The sequence below is a fragment of the Hemiscyllium ocellatum genome, chromosome 5 (assembly GCF_020745735.1).
Source record: "Hemiscyllium ocellatum isolate sHemOce1 chromosome 5, sHemOce1.pat.X.cur, whole genome shotgun sequence".
NCBI lineage: Eukaryota > Metazoa > Chordata > Chondrichthyes > Orectolobiformes > Hemiscylliidae > Hemiscyllium > Hemiscyllium ocellatum.
Genome location: NC_083405.1, coordinates 122,235,449 through 122,260,793, shown reverse-complemented (window position 1 = coordinate 122,260,793; position 25,345 = coordinate 122,235,449). Strand labels below are relative to the sequence as shown.

Here is a 25,345-nt window from a genome sequence, read left to right as displayed (position 1 = left end):
TAATGGGCTGAATGGCCCTGAAATGTACAGCACTTAAGGTGCAGATTCAGGTACTTTTAAAAAATGCTTAGGGTCTTTACCTCCACCTTCCACTCAAGCTGCGAACTCCAGACACCCACCACCCTCTGTGTAAAAAGGTTTTTCCTCACGTACTTACTAATTCTTCTACTACTTAGTTTGAATCTATGACCCCTGGTTTTTGAACTGTCTGCCAAGGGATACGGGTTCCTCCTGTCTATTCTATTTCTACCCCTCACAATTTTGTATGCCTCAATCAAGTCACCCCTCAGCCTTTGCTGTTCCAAGAAAAACAACCTAAACCTCTCCAATCTCTCTTCAGTTCTCCAGCCCTGACAACATTCTAGTAAATCTTGTGTCCTCTCTCTCCAGAAATATTATGTCTTTCCTGTAATATGATAACCAGAATGGCGCACAATACTCCATTTGTGATCTCACCAGTGTTTTACATAATTTCATCATTTTATCCATACTTTTATATTTTGTACCTCTACTGATGAAGGAGAGCATTCCATATGCCTGCTTCACAACCTTATCTGCCTGGACTGTTACCTTTAGGGACCTGTGCACTTGCACACCAAGATTTATCACTTCATCTATCCCTCTCAGTACATTCCTGGTTATTGTGTGTCAGTAGATGTGAAGCCGGAAAACCACAGCAAGTCTGACAGCATCTGAGGAGGAGAAAACTCAACGTTTTTGGGCCAAAATATTGACTTTTCTGTTCCTCGGATACTGTCTGACCTGCAGTGCTTTTCCAGCTTCACATCTCTTGACTCAAGCTTCCAGCATCTGCAGTCCTTACTGCCCCCGATGATTGTGCATTCCCTTTTACTGTTTTACTTTCTTAAATGCACTACCTCTCACTTATCAGAGTTGAACTTCATCTGCCACTTTCCTGCCCACTCCATCTGCAGAGGCACCTCAATTATCTGAATATCGGATTATTCGGCAAGATCGCAAGGACCTGATGCTTGGCTAACCTATGTTTTCTGGCATTTGATTATCCGGAATTCCAATAACCGAACAAAATACTACCTGTCTGTGTGCTTTGGATAATCCAGGTTCTTCTGTGTATTGTTTTGAAGCTTACAGCTATCCTCTACATTATCACAACAAGGCCAATTTTTTGTGCCATCTGCAAATTTCCCAATTATGTCCCCAAAAATCCCCAAATTATTAATATATAAAACAAACAGGAGGGTGCCAACACTGGGCCCTGCAAAACATCACTTGAAACAGCTTTCTATTCACAAGGGCAGCTATTGACCATTGCACTATGTTTCCTGTTATTAAACCAACTTTGGATCCAATTGGCACATTATTCTGTATCCCATGGGCTTTTAATTTTTTGACCAGTCTGCCATGTGGCAACTTGTTAAATGTCTTACTAAATCAATATACACAACATTCACTGCACTCTCCTTTTTGATTCTTCTTGTCCCTTCCTCAAAATATTCAATTAAATTTAAAAGGTATTTTAAATTTCTTTCATAATGCCATGTTGACTATACCTGAATAGTCCATGCCTTTCTAAGAGACAGAATCAATCCTGAGAGAACAGATAAACTAACAATTTATCTACCATTAAAGTAAGACTAACCGGCCTATAATTGTTTGGCATTTCCTTTGTATCCTTTTAAACAATGGAATTACATTTCCATTCGTCCAGTCCTCCAGTACCTCACTTGAGTCTAGTGATGAGCCCAGGAGGGTTGAAACTAGTGTAGCAGGAGTTGGGACCGAGAACAATAGATTAGCGTTTGGAGGATTGAGGACAAGATAGAGGAAAGTCAAATAAGTCTAACAGGAAGAACAGGCAGAGCCTGGTTAATGAACATGGCGGCAATCTGAAATGTATTTCTTTCAATGTAAGGGGTTTAACAGGTAAGGCTAATGACCTTAGAGCCTAGATTAGTACATGGAACAATGACATTGTCGCCATTACAGAAACTTAGTTGAGAGAAGGATAGGACTAGCAGTTCAAAGTTACAGGATTTAGAGTTTCAAGCGAGATAGAGAGGGATGTGAAATATATAGTGGAAATTGCATTATTGTCAAGGAGAATGTCATAACTGCAGGAAGAAAGGACTTTTTAGAGGTTCATCCAAAAAAGCCATATGGGTAGAATTCAGGAATAAGAATGGTGCAATCTTGAGAGTAATGTTATACTATAGGCCTCCAACAGCCAGCAGAGATAGAGAAACAGATTTGTAAGCAGATTATCAAAAGATGTAAAAGCAATAGGGTTGTCATGTGTGATTTTAACTTACCCAATATTGATTGACATTCCCTTCGTATCAGGGGTTTAGATGGGAGAATTTGTTGGTACATCCAGGAAGGCTTCTTGAAACAATATTGGATAGCCCAACTAGGGAAGGGGCCTAATTAATTTTTGTCTTGGGGGATGAAACTGACGAAGTGATTGAAATGTCAGCGGGGGGAGCATTTTGAGATCAGTGAACATAATTCTCTAAGTTTTAAGATGGTTATGGGTAAGAATTAGGCTGTCCCTGGGGTGGAAGTACTAAATTAAGGGAAGGCTAATAACAGCATTAGACAGGAACAGGAGAAGTAGATTAGGGGCAGTGTTTTGAGGATAAGTCCATATCTGACTTAAATGTCGGTTGATCAGAGTTCAGGACGAGCATGTTCTTGTGAGATTTAAAGATAAGGATGGCAAGGTTTGGGAACCCAGAATGGCATAAGATATTGAATGATTAATCAAGAAGAAAAAGGAAGCATGTAGCTGAAATCAGACTAGGCTCTTGTGGAATACAAAGGACGCAGGAAAAAACTTAAACATGGAATTAGAAGGGCTAAAAGATATCATGAAATGCCTGTGGCAAGTAGGATTAAGGAGAATCCCAAGACATTTTGTATGTATACTAGTAGCAAGAAATTATCTAGGGAAATGGTACCCACTCAAGAACATAGGAGGGAATTTATAAATGGTGCCAGTGGAAGTGGGTGAGGTCTTTAATGAGTACTTCACACCAGTATTTGCCAAGGAGAAAGATGTGAATGATGATAAGATTAGAAAGGGGAATGTTGATGGTTACAACCATTTTGATATTAAGAAGGATGAAAAACATTAGGGTAGATAAGTACCCAGGTCTTGATGAGATCTATTCAAGAATACTGAAGGAGGCAAGGGAGGTGATTGCTGGGGTCTTGACAGAGATCTTTGTATCCTCTTTATCCACAGGCGAGGTCTGGAGAATAGCCAATACTGGTACTTTGTTTAAGAAAGGCAACAGGAATAATCCATGAAATTAAAGGCTGGTGAGCCTTACATCAGTGAGAGGGAAATTAATGGAGAACAATTTTAGGGACAGGATTTACTTGCATTTAGAAAAGAATGGATTTAGTAGAAATAGTCAGCATGGGTTTTGCTGGGGAAATCTTGTCTCACAAACTAGAGTTTTTTGAGAAAGTCATGAAGATGATTGATGAGGCAGGGACAATGGGTGTTGTGTACATGGATTTTACTAAGGCATTTGACAAGGTCCCTCATGGTAGGAATCCATGGTAAGTTAGTAAGTTGGATGCAAAATTGGCTTGGCCATAGAAGACAAGGAGTAGGTGTGAAAGGGTGTTTTTCTGAGTAGAGGTCTGTGACCAGTGGTATTCCACAAAGATCTGTGCTGGAACATGTATTATTTGACATATACATGAATGATTTGGATGAATATGTAGTTGGTTTGATTAGTATGTTTGTGGATGACATGAAAATGGTGAAGTCGTGGATTGTGAGGAAGGTTGTCAAAGGATGCAGGCGGATATAGATCAGTTGGAATATCTGGCAGAGAAATAGTGGATGTAGTTTAATCTGGACAAATGTGAAGTGATGTATTTCAGGAGGTCAAATGCAAGAGGAAAGAGGTTACGAGTGTTTCTTAATGGTTCAAGTGCCTCTTGACCTCCTCAATGAATTGGACTATAAACATTGAAATGTTACTGATGCCACTGGTTACTACTTGAACAGAGTCTCTGCCAATAATATTTGTGAATCATTATGCATTTGACATCAGGATGGTCCATGTTAAGAGTCAGTCATTTGTAATAATAATGCCACCTTTCTCAGTAGCAATCAGGGAAATAGAGTTTATGCATGTGGCCAAAGTTATCAAACACTATCTATCTGTGTTGCAAGCTTTGCACTCAGGGTACTTGCTGATCTAAAGTCTAGCTTCTTAGTGTTCCTGAACTTTAATAAAGCCTCCTTTTTCAGGTGTCACGATAGACTCAAAATAAGACCCTGTCTAATTTCCTGCCTCCAGGTCAGCAATGCTGGTTGAGAAGTACTTCTCACACCCGCAGGGGAGGAGAGTAGATTTTGACATTGCGTACTGCTGCAATAAGGGCTCCAAACTTTGTGCTGTAATATCTCTAACTTTGCTGTCATCAAATAGGAGGCTGTGGGACTTTGGGGAATTATTTTGGGTTTAGAGGAGATTTAATAGAAATTTACAAAATCCTGAAGATTCAGGGTATTTGGGAGCAATGGGAAAGCAGTTCCCCTTTGGTGGGAAGGTGATAGTCAGAAGACATAAATTTAAGCTCTTCACAAAAGAACCAGAGGGAAGATGAGGAAAAAAATATTGTTATGCAGCAAGTGTTCAGGGTGAGGAGTGTGCTTTTAAAAAAAAGAAATGCTGCATGGTATTCCCAAAAGCACAATTCAGGAAGGGCAAACTGAACCAATTTTCTTCTCTGATATGATTTTGCAATTCATAGCACTATTGTTGGCAAGGTGAACATTTTCTGTGATGTTGGGGAAACAGGAGGATAACAGTGGTGAGGGGAAAAGAGGGGTTTGCAGAGGAGATGGTGTGACTGGGATAGAAGGATGAAAATCTTGGAGTGTTATCTGATTACTTGTGAAGATCAAGTTTTTATGAGGACCATACCTTCAGAAGATGAAAGAAATGAGATGGAAAGTTTATGGTAAGCTTCATTATAATAACTGCACAAGAAAGGGAAACAATGAAGTGGCATTTGTGTTCTTATTTTCAACAACCTCAAGTAACTTTGTTGCAGTGATACACATTTGATAACAATTCCTTGAACACCAGAATAATCAAATTGATCTTGAGTCTCTCAAATTTATTTATTCACCTACTAATCAGATGAAATAAACTGTCTAATGTATTGAGATGCAATAAATTAATAGGATTTTCACTTCAGCACATTTATTTTATAAGTTTTACTTCTTTCTTTTCTGTCATTTTTCAAAATCCCTATAGGCTGAAGGTTACGTCATTGGAAGCTGTATTAAACACATCCCAGTTGCAGGTCGGGATATTACATTTTTTATTCAACAGCTCTTGAGAGAAAGGGAAATTGGAATACCACCTGAACAATCCTTGGAGACTGCCAAGATGATCAAGGTAGGAATCCAGAAGAAACACTCTTTTTATTTCCCTCTGACATCCTAGGCCATTCTTCCATCATCTCCAATACCTGCTCCCTATCCCCTTAGTACTTCTGATGGAAATGTCAATGGTGCAAAATCCAACCCTTCATTTCCACTCCGTCAAGCCCCAAATACTCTTTCCAGATGAAGTGTTTTTAGATTAGATTAGATTACTTACAGTGTGGAAACAGGCCCTTCGGCCCAACAAGTCCACACCGACCCGCCGAAGCGCAACCCACCCATACCCCTACATTTACCCCTTACCTAACACTATGGACAATTTAGCATGCCCAATTCACCTGACCCGCACATCTTTGGACTGTGGGAGGAAACCGGAGCACCCGGAGGAAACCCATGCGGACACGGGGAGAACATGCAAACTCCACACAGTCAGTCGCCTGAGTCGGGAATTGAACCCGGGTCTCAGGCGCTGTGAGGCAGCAGTGCTGACCACTGTGCCACCGTGCCGCCCACAAATTTATCTTTATGTTGATTTATCTTTACTACTTACTATGATATAATATTGAGTTATGATCTGAGCTGTTGTTGCTACTGGAGAAGTCAGATCCCAGAATTAAATTTGGCCTGATATATCATATGTTTTTTCTAATTTAACATGGTGGCCTTTCACTGAAACATAAGTACTGGTTTAAAAAGTAAACAGAAGTTTATTACATAAAATAATGAAATAAACCAAATTAAGCTATCTACAGAAAACATAGTTTGAAAGACATCAAAACACCCAGCAAAATAAAATCCCAGCTAAACCCTCCAATACTATTACTTCACAGTTACTTTTACTCATAACCAAAGTAATTTTCCTTCCTGACTCAATCCATTCTTTTGATTTAACAGCTTTTTTCTTTGTTCCAGCCTGTGTGAGCTATGAAACTTTCCTTGAATCCGCGAACAACTGACATTGCCATTATTAATAAATTAAACTTTGTAAGTTCTAATCAAGAAGGAGTTGGATATAGCATTTGAGGCTAAAACATTCAGAGGAATGGGGCAAAATGAGAAGTAGACTATTGAGTTGGATGATGAGCCTTGATCACAATGAATGACAGCGGATCAAGCTCGAAAAGCAGATTGGCTTACTTGTACTCCTGTGTTATTTGTTTCTATATTTGATAGTTTTACAAATTAAATCCTTTCTGTGAGGTAACATAATCCCTTGCTGCCCTAAGCATTCTCCTTTTTCTCAGAGAGAATATACTGGTTTCCGACTTTAATCAGATCTTCTTTGAACTGACCTGAAATTTTCCAGTATCTGGAAAAACAAAACCAGATTTGATTATTCTTAATCAAAAAGCAAGCTAATGTCTTTCAATTTTTTCTCTCTCCTACTATATATCCCCACAATATAAGTAAGCTTCCATCAATACTCTAAGAGGCCTTTACCCAATCTGTTGTTTGATGTATACAAAATTATGGCTCTGGAAAGATCGATACAGTTAGTACAATTCATAAATGTAAACCAGTAACCTTATGTGAGACTCGTTTGAAATCCAAACTCCAAACAAAATATAAATCAAGTACATTTCATAACACGTATCTCCACAAAGAAAATGTATCTTTTAGAGACATTTTCATTTATCATCAACAATTCTTTCCATACTATTTCTACGTCACAATAATAATTAGCAATAAACGTACAATATGTTTCATGTCAACCATATTTTATATGTCTATTTGCATTAGCATTCTATTTCCTCTCAATACTTTGTCTTTTTCAGGCATAAATGATGGTGTGTATAAAACAATGTCCTTACAGACTTATTCCAGATGATTTAGTTTGTGTGGGAAGAGATTAAGTTCAAGTTCCACCACAACAATTGTAAATTCTTGTTCTGAAACTTCTCCCAAAAAAATCAAGGGATTGTGATCCATATAAATAGTTTTTTTCCACATGATGTATATTTCAAAATGATATTAAACTAACGCAGTTAATGAAATTTGCCAATATCGTGTTAGCAAGTCAATTTTGGTGATGCATCATGCACATCTAATTCTTTTAATACATTCCTCCAGTCTTGGAATAGGATGAGTCCACTTTTGTTAATGCGTTGATTTTGCAATAATAAACACAGAATCTTTGTGACATACCTTGCCTCAGCATCATTGTTATAGATAAGCTTTGTCTACTGTGATTCTGTTCAATAATGCCATTGTCTATCATGAAATTAATCTCTTCCCACATGTAAACTAATTTCTCTGGATTAGATCAGTGAGGATGCTGTTTTATAGGTAATGGATGTCCTATGTTAGCATCATGAACAGCTGAGTATGTTTTTCTTGACCTATTCACACAAATACATTTATGATTCTGTAATAGCCTTTGCAAATGCTTTCAATATTTTTCTGGAAGATAAAATATTATGCAATCTAAACATTTAAACATCTCCATATTACCCAATCTGATTGTTGGAAGGTCAACTTTTGAGTTTTGAATTTCTCATTCATTCTCCAGTTGTTCCAATATTTTTGATTCACTTCTATTCCTTTCACTACCATAAGTACAGTTTTCTCTTGATTATCATCCTTGTCAAAATATCTCTGGCATATTAATGTGATACAGTCACTGATTCTTTCTCCTACCTGGAGTGTTTGCTACATAAATATATACAACTGATTTGATAAATCCAGCGAGCCTTGCTTTTATTGGTTTCTCAGATAACAATGATTCTTTAGGCAAATGACAACATGAACATTTTATCTCTATCAATAAAAGTTTGAACTTTTGTCTTTTTACCTGTGCTGGTTTTCTCACTTTCCTTCATTATTATTTTGGCATCCTTCCTTATGTTCCCCTAAAATCAGTAATTCTTCCATAAGAAGATTTTCTATTCCTTCAAATTTCCTTGTACATACCCATATGACCATTTCTCCACCTGTAACTGTTGTGTGAAATATCACTAGTATCTGTCAGAAATGCTGTTTATTTTTTATCCTTGATACTTAACAATCATCTAAATAAGCTTTTAGGTTTACATGAATGCTATTTCTGAATTCTTCCACATCATAATTTCCCTTACATCATCAACATTTTTATCTAGCTTCGTTAACCTAAACCACTTAAAATACAGCATTTCTTTTTTCCTTACAAATACTGCAATTGTCTGATTAAGTTTCCTTCTTGTAATCCTAACTTTTAATTGATAAGCTTTAGACACAATCTCATTAACATCATTTATTTTTTAACAGTTTCACCAACAGTATATTGCTCTTCTAATGTACAATACTCTGTAGTATATGCTATATAAAAGTATATACTGTACTATAATCACCGCTCATGGTGTGGTCCTCTCTACAATGGAAAGACCAAAAGTAGATTGAATGATCGCTCTGATGAACACCACAATACAGCTTGCAAACCTGACTCTGAACTTTGAGCCAGTTACTATTTTGATTTTCTATCTCTTTCTGACTTCTTTGCCCTTGACCTCCCACAATCTTCCATTTAAACTCAATGAAACTCAAGAAACCAAATTTCATCTTTTTGACTTAGTGTTCTAGTTTCCTCAGATTATTCTACTGAAACCATACATACCTATATATTTTGTTTCTTTAGTTATCCCATGACCATCATCTTTGGATAATCATCTCTTTTGTCTTTTAATCAATCTTATTTCTCTTGGCTTATATCAGTCAGAATACTTTGTGACTGGCATAGTGTTTTTTTTCTTTACTTTGCTCAAGTTTTCTGATGTCAACTTTTGTACCTTTTTTATAGGAGAGATATTGTTACATCTGCCCTGATATAGTAAAGGAATTCACTAAATACGACATGAATCCTGGGAAGTGGATCAAGCCGTATATTGGTATCAATGCTATCAGCAAACGACAATTTGCTGTTGAAGTGGGCTATGAAAGGTTTCTGGGACCTGAAATTTTCTTCCATCCAGAGGTGATCAAGAATATTGATTTTTGTGTGCTTTGGAATTTGTATCATGTTTATAAAACAGTTTTTTTTCCAGCCAAGTAGAAATCCTATTTCTGGCCCTAATCTGGATGTGTTCTTGGTCTTTGGATTGAAAATGATTGAATAATTGATTCATTTTGCAATTGACTTTCAAGTAAATACGGAGCTATCTGGATATAACCCCCACCCTACACCTGCTACTGGAACAAGAGTCATTGACATCTAAGAATATGAGGATAGTGTAGGAAGTCGGTCAGCCATGATCTAATTGAGTAGCAGAGCAGATTCACTGGACAGGATGGCTTATTCCTGTTCCTGTGTTCACATGAAATGGATCCCTAAGTGGAAGTAACATTTTCCCAGTCCCAGTAAAGAGAAATTGGTTCTACAATCTGAAAAGACAATAATGTGCTGTACAAGAATACTCAGTATGGACTGAGCAGTAGTATCTCTTCACAATGTCAGATGGTTCCCACTACAGTTTCCATGTGGTCAGATGTAATTTTGTTTTTAGAAATTTTAGAAATTTTGAATTTGATGCTTGAGTTAATAATTTCATAATATCCCAAAATGTTAGGGTATGAGTTCTGCATTACATGCAGCTAGATCTTCATGATGCTTGCAGTAACCCACAGCTAACATGCAAATTACTACAATCTATCTTTCTGCTCATTACAGACAGCTTTCATTGTTGGGAGGCAGATCTTTGCAAGCAGGTTTGAGTTAAGAGAAAGGAAGAACCCTTGAGGAAAATAAACATGCAGAGCTATAAGGATAAAGCAGGGGAATGGGATACAGAGTGGTGTGGACTCAGTGGGCTGACAGACCTCCTTTGGTGTCACATTGATTCTATGACTATATCTTGTACTTATAGAAATAACATCTGCTAAGATAATTTTTTATACAGCCTCACATAATAACAGGAAAATATTGCAAATGTTGGAGATTAGAATTAAAAATAGAAACCCCACGAGCAACTGATTAGGTCTGACAGAATCTTCTTCTAATCATTAAATTGATTTGTCTCTATAACTGCTGCTAGACCTACTGACTTTCTCTAGCATTTCTGCTTTTCTTGTGCATGCAGTCACTGGTGCAGTAAGCTGCAGCTATCAGGAACTGCTTCAGTAATAATTTACAGCCGCATCTGAGTGGGACTTGTGTTGCATGTAGGCAGGATTGGGTAAAGGTGGCAAAATGAAAGAAGAATGTTGGCCAAGACAGGAGGAGAATTTGATTTTACTAACAATCTAATATCAACCAATAAGTCACTACACATTTGATAATTATAAACTTGAGTCACTATTCTTTGAACTTTTGTTACCCGTGAAGATTTTTCTACTTTGGTGTATTTTAATCCTTTCCAACATCTAAACCATCGTTGTTTTCATCCCATCCGCCACCACTGAAGTCAGGTTGGGAAACCAATCTCCCCATTCACACTACAGTTTCACAACTGGCATTTCAGCTACTGGCTTTCAAGAATTGCTCAATGCAGGTGAGGATCTGTCTTCAAAAACTGGGGTATGATAGTTTAATTGAATCACCATCCCTCACTGTCAAGTGTAAATGGGAGTTTTAGAGTTAAAAAGTGGTCCTGGAAGGGTCAGATTTCCAATGTCTTTGAGTAATGGTTTATCTTTTAAACAATATCATTTCTGCTCAAGTGTGATTTTATTTGGCGTATTTATTGAATTCCTATGACATTTTTGGCATGGCTAATTAAATCATTTGCAATTTTGTGAAATGGAATTTCTTGTAGGGAAAAATAAGATCTTGATAGTTGTGGTTTTTTTCTTGAGAGATTAATGTATTCCAGTCATGTCTGATTAAGAGGGCAGATTTGATCTGTCATGAGAACTAGATTTTCATCCTTAGACTCCCCTTAAATTCCTGTCCAAACTAAATCTTGAATTTAATCTTCAAAGTTATAGACTATAATTTGTTAAGTTGGACATAAATTGTAAATTCCATTGTGTGAATGTGAAAAGGCCTTCAATCTTTATTTCAATGACAGAATTGGGTCACTTCTGAAATTCAGACAGTTTTCTTTTGGGACATAAACTTTGGACCGATGCCAAATCGAAGTTACAAGATGGCTCATTCTGCTTCTTTAGTGCTTTTTGATGTCTACATGATGTTCACCTAGGTCATAATAAACTGACATCAATAAGGAGTTTGACAATATTTCTGGCCACTGAGAAAGTACAATACGTATAGTATTCAAGAAGCTGGTGTAACAAGTGAAAATAAATTCTTGACAGCTTGATTGTACCACAACTTGCAATTTAATAGTTGGGAACAGCTGAGTAGCATGTCAACATATTAAAGCCATTAAAAAATATCACTGGCACTTGTGCATGGGACTTTGAGTGATTGCGAGTAAAAGGTGAGGTCTGCAGATGCTGGAGATCAGAGCTGAAAATGTGTTGCTGGTTAAGGCCTGATGAAGGGCTCTGGCCCGAAACGCCGAATTTCCTATTCCTTGGATGCTGCCTGACCTGCTGTGCTTTAACCAGCAACACATTTTTAACCAAAATACCACCTCAGGCAGCATAGATTTAAAACAGCTGATGTGCTTCAAGGCAATTCCTTCCCATCGTACATTTACTTTGATATCCTGGCATTAGCCCCATATTTTCACTTGTGACAGCCAACTAGCCACCTCTGCTCTAATCTGCTATTTTCCAGTAGAGTAGTATTGCTGTCTTATCTGGTCTTAAGTCATGCAACCTTTTCTTGATCTCCTTCCAATAGTTGTCTGAAATGTCAAGCTCTGTGACAGATTGAGTTCCTGCTCCTTTCACCTATTTGTGGACACTATCCTGAGCTGAAAAGTTTTATTCAGAACAGCAGGACTTGATCAAGGAAGAAGGACTTGCAAATTTGTCTTTGAGGGGTTTTCACTGTCAATTTCATTGCTTGATAATAATAAAAAAATTGAGGGGGTCTGATGGCCTAGTGGACAGTTAATCCAGAGACCGATAATGTTCTGGGATCCCAGGTTTAAATTCTGCCATGGCAAATGGCTTAACCCCAAAAACTGGGATTAAGAGTCCAATGATGACCACCAAACCACTGCTGATTGTCAGGAAAATACCATCTGGGTCACTAATATTCTTTAGGGAAGAAAACTGCCATCCTTACCTGGTCTGATCTTCATGTGACTCTGGACCCATTGCTTGTGGTGGACTCTAAACTGTCCTCCGGGTAATTAGGGATGGGTAACAAATGCTGACATATCCACTGATGCCCTTATCCTGTGAATGAATTTTAAGAAAATATTTCGTTAATTGCCTGAGATACGTTAAATAATCATAATTGAAGAAATCACTTGGTTGAAAACATCATGTGCATAATCATGTGCACCTATCACTTGGTTTCTAAGGAAGAAAAGGTCCTTTACTTTTTGTATAAAGATATGGACCATAATCCCTATTCCTTGGGCGAGTCACATTTAAAGTTAATTAAGTGATAAACAGTTTATAAAATTCTCCCCAGTTTCAACACCTTGTGTACTAAATAGTCCTGATTTGGATTTGAAGCTCCAATGTTTACATTGCAAATTTATGAGCACAGAGTAGATTTGGAACTGTCTGCCTGCTCTCACGCTCTCATGCACTCACCTTCTCCTCTGGGCACACAAACACTACCTCCCTTTCTCTCATTGTGTGAGTGCCACTTCTCTCACCCTGGAACCATTCATGCCATTTCTTTCACCATGGGGTGTGTACATGCTTTCTCCACCTCCCCCATGTATGTGTGGTTTATCTTTTCTCCCATCCGCAATGAGTACTTCTCTCTCTCACTCTCACTCACTTTACTCATTCTCTCTCTCTCTCTCTCTCTCACGCTGTCTCTGTCTCACTCTGTCATTCGCTCTTTTATTGCATAAATCCTTGTGTTTTCTGGAAAGATAGTTTTTACACCACGTCCGCAGTCTTGCCATCTTAAAGTGTTTAAACTAGACACAGTATTATAATTATTGTTTAAGTAGTTGTTGGCACAATCTTGACATACCAATATTTATGAAAACTTGTATCATATTATTTCTTTAACCAAAGAGGAACGATGCCATATTATGGTTTGAAGTTAGTTGTTAATGTAGTTAATGCTTTGCAAGCTTTGTTTGTTGATAAAAAAAATAAAATTTTATTTACTTTTGCAGTTTGCAAATCCGGACTTTATGCAACCTATTTCAGATATTGTTGATGAAGTAATACAAAACTGTCCAATTGATGTTAGACGTCCATTGTATAAGGTAATGTAAGCGAATTCTGTTTTAAAAATGTGGTACTTATGCTGTTCCTTTAAGTGCTTCATGGGTCATAAATCTGGGATATCCTTATATTGCTGTACAAACTGATTTTTGTATAACTTCAAATTATATTGAAGTCTGTTCCAAATGCAAACTCCACATGAAATTAATCCCTTTCTTTTAGGATATAAGTGGAAAACTGGAAAAAAAAATGGATTTCTGTTTTTGTTTGTGTTGCCTGTTTTCATCCTTGTTTACTTCTGCTAAAGGGGATGACAACTCACCATTTATCAACTTGTATTATTCAAATGTGGGCTTTGTTGTACATTAATAGCCTACTTGACTGGAAGGGGATATGATATCTGTGTCTGGTGACTACACACGTACACTTTGAGAATGGTTTGTAAACTAAACACAACAAAGCAAGTTTATCATTAGAATTTCCATTTCGTTAGCTTGGGAACACTGAGGTCAGCTTACTTGTTACACAGATTGCACCTTGTGTACATCAGAGTCATTCACCAGAGAAACTTGCCAAATAGTTTGGGAAGTCAGCATTTTATACAAATGTTGAAGTTTACAGCCCAGAAGGAGGCCAGTTGATCTATTGTGTACGCCAGCTCTTTGTGAGTGCAACAACAAACAAATCTGTCAAGACTGTGCACTATTCACAACTCTGTATCTTGTCTGTTTCTAACATATATCCAACTTCCCCTTAAAAGATGCAGAAGTCTTTTCCTCAAACATTTCCATCACCCAGTAGTTCATTACAGAAAGAAGGTTTGCATAATAATTTGTACCACACAAATGTCAGACAATAATCTCCAATAAGAGACAAATCACTGACGCTTAACATTCAATAGTGTTACAGAGAACATTGAATATAGAACAGTCCTGGCCCTTTGGCCCTTGATGTTGTGCCGGCCTTTTATCCTACTCTAACATAAGATTAAATGACATAGGAGCAGAAATTACGCCATTCTGCCCATCAAGTCTGCTCTGCCATTCAATCATGGCTGATAAGTTTCTCAACCCCATTATCCTGCTTTCTCCCTGTAACACTTCATCCCCTTGACAATCAAGAACCTACCTTAACATCAGACTAACCTAGATACCCTTCATTTACTATCTTCCATGTGCCTATCCAAGAGTTGCTTAAATGTTCCTAATGTATCTGATACTACTACCACTGGTGGAAGTGCATTCCATGTACCCACCATTCTCTAAAGAACCTATGTCTGACATCTCCCCTAAACTTTCCTCCAATTCCCTTAAAATTATGCCTCTCGAGGTAGATATTTCCACCATGGGAAAGAGTCTCTGCCTATCCACTCTATTTACGCCTTTCAACATCTTGTACACCTCTACCAAATCACCTCTCATCCTTCTTCGCTCCAATGAGAAAAGACCTAGTTTCCTTAACCTCTCTTCATAAGACATGCCGTCCATCCAGACACATCCTCTGCATCCTTTCTAAAGCTTCTCCTCTGCACCCTTTCTAAAACTTCCACATCTTTCCTATAATGAGGTGACCAGAACTGAACACAATATTTCAAGTATGGTCTAACCAGGGGTCTGTAGAGCTGCAGCATAACCTCATGGCTCTCAAACTCAATTCCTCTGTTAATGAAAGCCAGCAAACCATATGCCTTCTGAACAGCCCTATCAAATTTGGTGGCAACTTTGAGGTGTCTTGGACATGGACCCCAACAGCCCTTTGTTCCTTCACATTGCCAAGAATCCTGTCTTTAACCTTGTATTCTGCATTCAAATTTGACTCCCAAAGCGAATGACTTCATACTGTTCCAGGTTGAACTCAATCTGCCACTTATCAGCCCAATTCTGCATTCTGTCAATGTCCTGTTGCAACCTACAACAGCCCTCCACACTATTCACAACTCCACCAACTTTTGCGTCATCTGCAAACTTACTAACCTCCCATTCCACTTCCTCATCCAAGTAATTATAAAAATCGCAAAGAGCAGAGGTCCCAGAACCAATCCCTGCAGAACACCACTGGTCATCCAGGCTGAATACTTTCCATTTACCACCATTCCCTGTCTTCTACGGGCCTGCCAAATCTACATCCAGACAGCCATATTTCCCTGTATTACCATCACTGAATCCTTCACTATTAACATCTTGGGGGTTACTGTTGACTAGAAACTCAGCAGGACTCATCACATAAACATATTGGCTACACAAGTAGGTCACTGGCTAGGAGTACTGTGGCGAGTAACTCACCTCCTGACTCCCCAGTGCCTGTCCATCATCTACAAGGCAAAAGTCAGGAGTGTGATGGCATACTCCCCACTGCCTAGATGGGTGCAGCTCTAACAACACTCAGAATGCTTGATACCATCCAGGACAATGCAGCCCGCTTGATTGCCACTACATCCATAAACATCTGTTCTTTCCACCACTGATGCTCAGTAGCTGCAATGTGTTCTATCTACAAGATGTACTACAAAAAAAAATCCTCAGACAATATCTTTCAAACCCATGACCATTTTCATCTGGAAGGACAAGGGCAGCAGATATATGGAAACACTACCATCTTCAAATTAACCTCCAAACCACTCACCATCCTGACTTGGAAGTATATTGCCAGTCCTTCAGTGTCAAAATCTTTTGATTGGGTCAAAATCCTGGAATTCCCTCCCTATGGGCATTGTGGATCAGTCTACATCTCATGGACTGTAGCGGTTCAAGAAGGTAACAAGGGATAAGCATTAAATGCTGGTACATGCCATGTCCTGTAAGTGAATTTAAAAAAAACCCTCCGTGCCCCTTTAATTAATGATACCTTGTCACAAATTGTACATTGTCCATTCCCACTTGATCAGAATCCTTCAAAATTTTGAAAGCATTTATCAAGTCTCCTTTTGTGTTTGGTAATGTTTCCTCTTGTAGTAATCCGTGAGGGAATTTTCACCAGATGTGCACAATCAATGCAGTGGGTATTTGCATTAGTTAAAAGTGAAAACGCTCAACAGATTTTACTTAAAACCGTCCTCAGAGGGCACAGAGATGAAGATTTGTGCAGGATGATTCCAGTTCTTCATTATTTATTGGATAAAGTATTTAACAGAGGCTGTGTACAGTTGGATGAACAGTTTGATCTTGGTCACTTTTGGGCTTTATGAACTGCTTAGAAAAGTTTTATTGTTTATTTAAAATTTTATCAAGATTTATCTACTTATAGGCCTTTTCTATGGTTCTAGAGACAGGTGATGCTTAGCAATACAGGTCATTCTCCTATAACGCATGTTTTATCAATGCAATTTGTTTGTAATGTGATTGGTGAATTGGGGAACTTTTTTTAAAAATGTGAACTTCCATAAGCTATTACGTGATTTGGTGAGATTATGAACAAAAAAACCTGAGATGGAGCGACTTCTAAGTGTGTGGATAGAAGATTGATTGAAAAGCAATCTTGGACCACCTTGCTGACCTTACTGTTGATGTTTCTGAGGATGTTTTTAGAAATTATTTCAGGAAAAAAAAATTGGATTTCAAGATTCTCCTCATTCTGCAGAATATATTAAGCCATCCTTCAATCATTGGTGAGCTTTCTGAAAGTGCTATTTCTACCTCCAAACACAACCTCTCTCATTCAACCCATATACCAGGATGCAAAAACACGTTTTAAAGCTTATTATTTAAGGTGCACATTCGGAAAGATGAATAATGAGGGGAATAATGAGGACAGTGTTATGAATCAGACCCCCTCAAAACATTTCAAGAAAGTAGTCCGGACCCTAACCTTGCTAGTTGTTTGAAGCAGGTGTAGAGTGGATTTTCCAGGAGAGATGCAGCTGGCCCAACCACTTAGCTTTAAACAAAACAGAATTGACTTTCAACATTACTGAATGAAACACAAAAAAGGAGAACAGAATATAGAATAACTTAACCTGTCCAAAAGCCCAACAGACTATCCCAATTTAATTATGATGTTCCAAACTCCTGCAACAAAACTCATAAACACCCCTTGACAAAAAAAGGTAAAATCAAACACAGGGTCTTACAGGAAAGAGAGATAGGGCAGAGAGATTCAGCATGGCACACCCTCTTGGATCAGCAGTCTCAAAACTGACTGACTGCTTTTAGTGAACACCCAGACTGCTAAAAAATGAAGCGTGCACCAAACCAAAGAAATTCCTGATGAAGGGCTTTTGCTCCTCAGATGCTGCCTGAACTGCTGTGCTTTTTCAGCACGACACTCTCAACTCGAATCTCCAGCATCTGCAGTCCTCGCTTTCACCAATACAACGAAAAGCTGAGCTGGGAGAACTGGCCACTCCCCTTTCATTGTATAAGTATTTTTTAAACTTGAAAGTTTTTTGCCCGACGCAGTACCTGTTAGCTATAATCAAATTGGCCCTAAAACCCTTCAAACCTAGACTTTCTGGAATCGCTGCTTTTATGACTTCTCTGAAAAAAATGCCAAGGACAGCATAACCTTGTTTAAGAAGTGACAATATCACAATAGTGTTCTTCAACTTTGGAAGAGCTTTAGCATTAAGAATGCTATTGACATCATTGTGGAGGCCTGGGGTGATGTCAGTAAGGTCTGCTTGCATGCAGTTTGGCAGAAACTTCTCACAGCTGATATACATCTTGTTGCTGCAGGGAAAATTGAAGCTTGAGATGAGAACGATGAAGTCCAGGATGCAGCACCACAAGAACCTTTTACTTCTCTTTCTTCTTCAATCTTGAGGGAAGTTGAGGAGCGGTTGCAGCCCTTAGTAGACAATGACTACAGTGTAGAACACGGCAGGAAAGTAATTTGTGGCATAAACTCTTATCTGGCATGCTATGAACAGCTTCTTTGTGAAAGAAGAAAGATGGCAAAGCAGCAAAAATTAAATGCCTTTTTTAAGGCAACCTCTAAGAAACAGTCTGAAGACATTAAGCCACAGCCATCCACTTCTGGACTAAATACTTTATTTCATCATAATCCTGCACCCACAACAACACCTGAAAGTAATGATGATGCTGATGGTGACCCTCAGCCTTGTCTTAATACAGTACTGTAACCTAGCAACTGGGACAGCACTGTGGCTCAGTGGTAAGCACAGCTGCCTCACAGCGCCAGGGACCCGGGTTTGACTCCAGCCTCGAGTGACTGTCTGTGTGGAGTTTGTACATTCTGTCTGTGTCTGCGTGGGTTTCCTCCCCTAACCCAAAGGTGTGCAGATCAGGTGAATTGGCCATGCTAAATTGCCCATAGTGTAAGGTGCATTAGGCAGGGGTAAATGTAGGGAATAGGTCTGGGTGTGTTACTTTTCGGAGGGTCAGTGTGGACTTGTTGGGCCGAATGGCCTAATTCAATACTGCAGGGAATCAAATCAAACTCAGAACTCTTAAAGTATTAAATTAACTGTATTATTTCATTAAAATATCAATTTAAAAAATTCTTAGAATGTGCTATCATTTGTTGTGTTAGGCTAACATAGAGTCATAGAGTCATAGAATGTACAGCGTGGAAACCGACCAACCCGTCCATGCCAACCAGATATCCCCTCATACTTTTGTAAACCTCTATAAGGTCATTCCTCAGCCTCCGACGCAAGAGGCAAAACAGCACCAGCCTGTTCAGCTTTTCTCTATAGCTCAAATCCTGCAACCGTGGCAACATCCCTGTAAATCTTTTCTGAACCCTTTCAAGTTTCACAACATCTTTCCAATAGGAAGGAGACCAGAATTGCCTGCAACATTCCAACAGTGGCCTAACCAATGTCCTGTACAGCTGCAACTTGACCTCCCAACTCCTGTACTCAATGCTCTGACCAATAAAGGAAAGCATACCAAACACCTTCTTCACTATCCTATCTACCTGCGACTCCACTTTCAAGGAGCTATGAACCTGCACTGCAAGGTCTCTTTGTTCAGCAACACTCCCGAGGACATAACCATTAAGTGTATAAGTTCTGCTAAGATTTGCTTTCCCAAAATCCAGCACCTCGTATTTATCTGAATTAAACTCTATCTGCCGCCTCTTAGCCCATTGGCCCATCTAGTCCAGATCCTGTTGTAATCTGAGGTAACCCTCTTCGCTGTCCACTACACCTCCAATTTTGGTGTCATCTGCAAACTTACTAACTGTACCTCTTATGCTCGCATCCAAATCATTTATGTAAATGGAAAAAAGTAGAGGACCCAGCACCGATCCTTGTGGCACTCCACTGGTCACAGGCCTCCAGTCTGAAAAACAATCCTCCTCCACCACCCTCTGTCTTCTACCTTTGAGCCAGTTCTGTATCCAAATGGCTAGTTCTCCCTGTATTCCATGAGATCTAACCTTGCTAATCAGTCTCCCATGGGGAACCTTGTCGAACGCCTTACTGAAGTCCATATAGATCACATCTACTGCTCTGCCCTCATCAATCTTCTTTGTTACTTCTTCAAAAAACTCAATCAAGTTTATGAGACATGATTTCCCACACACAAAGCCATGTTGACAATCCCTAACCAGTCCTTGCCTTTCCAAATACATGTACATCCTGTCCCTCTGGATTCCCTCCAACAACTTGCCCACCACCAAGGTCAGGCTCACCGCTCTATAGTTCCCTGGCTTGTCCTTACTGCCCTTCTTAAACAGTGGCACCACATTTTGCCAACCTCCAGTCTTCTGGCACTTCACCTGTGACTATTGATGATACAAATATCTCAGCAAGAGGCCCAGCAATCACTTCTCTAGCTTCCCACAGAGTTCTCGGGTACACCTGATCAGGTCTTGGGATTTATCCACCTTTAACCGTTTCAAGACATCCAGCATTTCCTCCTCTGCAATCTGGACATTTTGCCAGATGTCACCATCTATTTCCCTACATTCTATATCTTTCATATCCTTTTCCATAGTAAATACTGATGCAAAATATTCATTTAGTATCTCCCCCATTTTCTGTGGCTCCACACAAAGGCCGCCTTGCTGATCTTTGAGGGGCCCTATTCTCTCCCTAGTTACTCTTTTGTCCTTAATATATTTGTAAACACCCTTTGGATTCTCCTTAATCCTATTTGCCAAAGCTATCTCATGTTCCCGTTTTGCCCTCCTGATTTCCCTCTTAAGTATACTCCTACTGCCTTTATACTCTTCTAAGGATTTACTCGATCTATCCTGTCTATACCTGACATATGCTTCCTTCTTTTTCTTAACCAAACCCTCAATTTCTTTAGTCATCCAGCATTCCCTATACCTACCAGCCTTCACTTTCACCCTGACAGGAATATACTTTCTCTGGATTCTTGTTATCTCATTTCTGAAGGCTTCCCATTTTCCAGCCATCCCTTTATCTGCGAACATCTGCCTTCAATCAGCTTTCAAAAGTTCTTGCCTAATACTGTCAAAATTGGCCTTTCTCCAATTTAGAACTTCAACTTTTAGATCTGGTCTATCCTTTTCCATCACTATTTTGAAACAAATAGAATTATGGTCGCTGGCCCCAAAGTGCTCCCCCACTGACTCCTCAGTCACCTGCCCTGCCTTATTTCCCGAGAGTAGGTCAAGTTTTGCACCTTCTCTAGTAAGTACATCCACATACTGAATCAAAAAATTGTCTTGTACACATTTAAGAAATTCCTCTTCATCTAAACCTTTAACACTATGGCAATCCCAGTCGATGTTTGGAAAGTTAAAATCCCCTACCATAACTACCCTTTTATTCTTACAGGTAGCTGAGATCTCCTTACAAGTTTGTTTCTCAATTTCTCTCTGACTATTGGGGGGGTCTATAATACAATCCCAATAAGGTGATCATCCCTTTCTTATTTCTCAGTTCCACCCAAATAACTTCCCTGGATGTATTTCCTGGAATATCCTCCCTCAGCACAGCTGTAATGCTATCCCTTATCAAAAATGCCACGCCCCCTCCTCTCTTGCCTCCCTTTCTATCCTTCCTGTAGCAGTTGTATCCTGGAACATTAAGCTGCCAATCCTGCCCATCCCTGAGCCATATTTCCATAATTGCCATGATATCCCAGTCCCATGTTCCTAACCATACCCTGAGATCATCTGCCTTGCATCATCTGTTAGGCCCCTTACATTGAAATAAATGCAGTTTAATTTATTATTCCTACTTTGAACCTGCCTGCCCTGACTGTTTGACTCACTTCTGTTCTCAGCTGTACCCGTCTCAGATCGATCTCTTTCCTCACTATCTCCCTGGGTCCTACCCTCCCATCTTACTAGTTTAAATCCTCCCAAGCAGTTCTCGCAAATTTCCCTGCCAGTATATTAGTCCCCTTCCAATTTAGATGCAATCCGTCCTGCTTGTATAGGTCACTTCTACCCCAAAAGAGATTCCAATGAACCAAAAATGTGAATCCTTCTCCCATACACCAGCTCCTCAGCCATGTATTCATCTGCTCTATCCTCCTATTCTGCCCTCACTAGCTCATAGCACTGGAAGTAATCCAAATATTACTACCCTTGACGACCTCCTTTTTAAATGTCTGCCTAACTCTCTGTAATCTCCATCGGAGTCTCAACCTTTTCCCTTCCTATATCGTTGGTTCCAATGTGGTCAATGACCTCCTGCTGGCCCCTCTCCCCCATGAGAACATTCTGCACCCTCTCTGAGACATCCTTGATCCTGGCACCAGGGAAACAACACACCATTCTACTTTTTCTCTGCTGGCCATAGAAACGTCTGGCTGTACCTCTGACTACCGAATCCCTTAACACAATTGATCTCTTGGAAGCTGATGTACCCCTCGTTGCATTAGAGCCAGTCTCAATACCAGAAACTTGGCTGTTTGTGCTACGTTCCCCTGAGAATCCATCACCCCCTACATTTTCCAAAACAGCATACCTGTTTGAAATGGGTATATCCACAAAAGACTCCTGCACTAGCTGCCTATCTCTTTTACCCTTCCTGGAGTTAACCCATCTACGTGACTGTATCTGAGACTTTCCCCCTTCCTATAACTGCCATCCATCACATACTGTTGCTTTTGCAAATTCCTCATTGCTTCTATCTGTCTCTCCAACCAATCCACTCGATCTGATAAGATTCGCATCCAACAACATTTATGGCAGATATAATCCGCAGTAACCCTTAAACTCTCTTTAAACACCCAGATCTGACAAGAAGTACATATCACTGCAAAGCTGAAAATGTGTTGCTGGAAAAGCGCAGCAAGTCAGGCAGCATCCAAGGAACAGGAGATTCGACGTTTCGGGCATAAGCCCTTCTTCAGGAATCTTTTTAGTTACTTCCTCAAAACACTCAAATTTCCGAAATTTTCAGCTCTGATCTCCAGCATCTGGAGACCTCACTTTCTCCTCATATCACTGCAAAGGCCATTTTTGCTCCTTCACAATCTACAGACCAGAAAATAACACTGTCTTATTTCTCTACAAACACTACTGCAGGTTAAATTAATAGCTATGGCTTATATTTTAAGTTTAATCAAGAGGCTTATCTCCAAAAACATATAATCACGAAGGAATCCACTATACTCACTACTGCAGCCTTTCTCTTGGGCAGGCTTATAGCAACAATTAACTTATCTGATTCTGTGCTGTGAACTTTGCCCAACAGTTCCTCCAAGATTAGTTGTGAATTTCACTGTTTGTTAATTTTCCCAGATGCATTCCGGTGTCCAACAATACACACATTCAAACAGCAGCTGTGCATGTTCTCTCTCTCTTTCTCTCTCTCTCTCTCTCTCTCTCCTGCACTGTCCTCACCATGTGCTTCCTTTGTCTGCTCTTCTCCCTTTTAAACTGCTGTTGTTTTGACTTTTTTTTCCCAAAGTTCCAACACAATGCAACAGCATATAAAACAGTAATTGCTGCTCCTGGAATTCGAAGAAATCACCTCCAACTCCTAAAATACCTCAAAAAAAGGAGCATCTCGTACAGCCAGAAATTTTTCCCGTCCTCCATCTTGGATGGTACTTTGTTTCAATTTTTGCGAATGTTATTGGTGGTCTGCTCCCAACCTTGTTTTTCCGAAAGGCCCCATTATTTCTACTGCATGATTTTCTATAACATGAAGTCACACGGGAATGCAACAACCACATTATGGCAGAATAGGCTGTATGACCAACTGGAACATTCTAGAATCTTATGATGATTTGATATGGTAAATAGTTATAGTAGTTCACCTCTTTTCTCACAATTAGTTAGAATTCTATGCTGTAGTTGACTAAAATGTCCTTTTCATAAGTGCCCACAACAGTCTCTAACTCTGATCTGTTACATCCAAAGCCTTTCCAATGTAAGCACAAGTCAGGAGTGTGATGGAGTACTCCAACTTGCCTCAATGAATGCAGCTCCTACAACACTCAATATGATTGACACCATCCAGACTAAAGTAGCCCAATGGATTGGTATCACATCCACAAAACTTCAGACTCTCCATTACTGATGCTCAGCAGCAGCAGCAAGTGCAATACACTGCAGAAATCCATCAAGGCTCCTCAGCCATCACCTTTCAAACTCATGATTGCTGCATCTGGAAAGCCAAGGCCAGGAAATATATAGGAACACTTCACCTTCAAGTTCCCACCCAGGACAGTCTCCAAATTGACCTGGAAATATGTTGCAGTTCCTTCACTGTTGCTGCATCAATGCCCTGAAACTCCCTCCCAAACATCATTGTGGGTGTATCTCCACCAAATGGACTGCAACAACTCGGAAAGCAACTTACCGCCTTCTTAAGAGAAAGTAGGGATGGGCTCAGCCAAAAACATCCACAACCTCTGAATTAAGAAAAGTCATATTTCCTTTATTCCAAACACTTATTGGTATAGACAAAACCATAAATTATAAGATTGCATTTTCAGGGAATAATGTCATCTTAAATGGTTTTGGTCATCCATATCAGTTACAATCTTTCTCCTGGATGTATATTCTCCTTCCTTTTTTCTTAACCTTTCAAACTATGTTCTGTCACACTGACCCATATTTAATTTTATCAGCTAACCATTCTGCAGGCCCTTTGATTGAATTTCATTTTATCCAGGCACCTGAATGATGTTTATAAAACATTGTAATAAGTTTTTTACTTTCCACAATCTTTTCGTTGCTGAAACTACAATTTAGAACATTACTTGTTCTTTCGTGAAATAAAAATAAAGTGCTGGAAATACTGAGCAGATCTGGACCCACATATGGAGAGTGAAACATATAGCGATTATAAGGAAGTCAGCTAGCTGGAGTTCCCTGACTGGGGCAGTTATCTTGGTTCAACCAGGGAGCTCTGGCTGACAGATATAAACAGGAGTGTCAGAGGTTCTGTTCACTCCGAGACAGGTTCTGACGAAGCAAGACCAGTGTCAAGTATTATGCGTGTGTAAATAAAGAGTGACTTGGTGATGGAATACCTGTCTGTGTGGAGTTACTTCATTGGTAACACAAATGGGAATAATGTAACCATCCAAAAGTGCCTAACAACTGAAGCCCAACTGGACATCAAATTGGCAGTACAATTGGTTGTGTCATTGGAAAATGTGGCAAGCGGAGCACTTGAGAGTAGAGTATTCCAATGGAAGTGGACAACCTTGCCAGTCTGGTTGAATTTGAGGAACATCACTTGAATGCAGGAAATTGCATAGCCTCATTCAGCACGCATCCTGATTGGACAGACTCTGGGTCAGCCCACAACAAAACCCCAAAACATAGCCAAGCCTCGACCAAACGATTAAAATTTTCTTCAAGACCCAGACCAGCAAGCCATCGTAGTTGTTGCTGATGTGCAGTTTTGAGATAGTAAAA

General features: G+C 39.4%; 1 protein-coding gene across 2 annotated transcripts in view; it reads left to right on the top strand.

Annotated features, from left to right (window-relative positions):
* LOC132816149 (actin-related protein 3B-like) overlaps positions 1–25,345 on the top strand; it is a 181,096-nt gene that overhangs the window by 139,104 nt on the left and 16,647 nt on the right. For both annotated transcript variants that reach the window (XM_060825623.1, XM_060825622.1), the window contains 3 exons: positions 5,268–5,411; positions 9,171–9,344; positions 13,528–13,620. In XM_060825623.1, the coding sequence (XP_060681606.1) occupies positions 5,268–5,411; positions 9,171–9,344; positions 13,528–13,620 (411 nt within the window). The remainder of the gene's footprint in view (positions 1–5,267; positions 5,412–9,170; positions 9,345–13,527; positions 13,621–25,345) is intronic.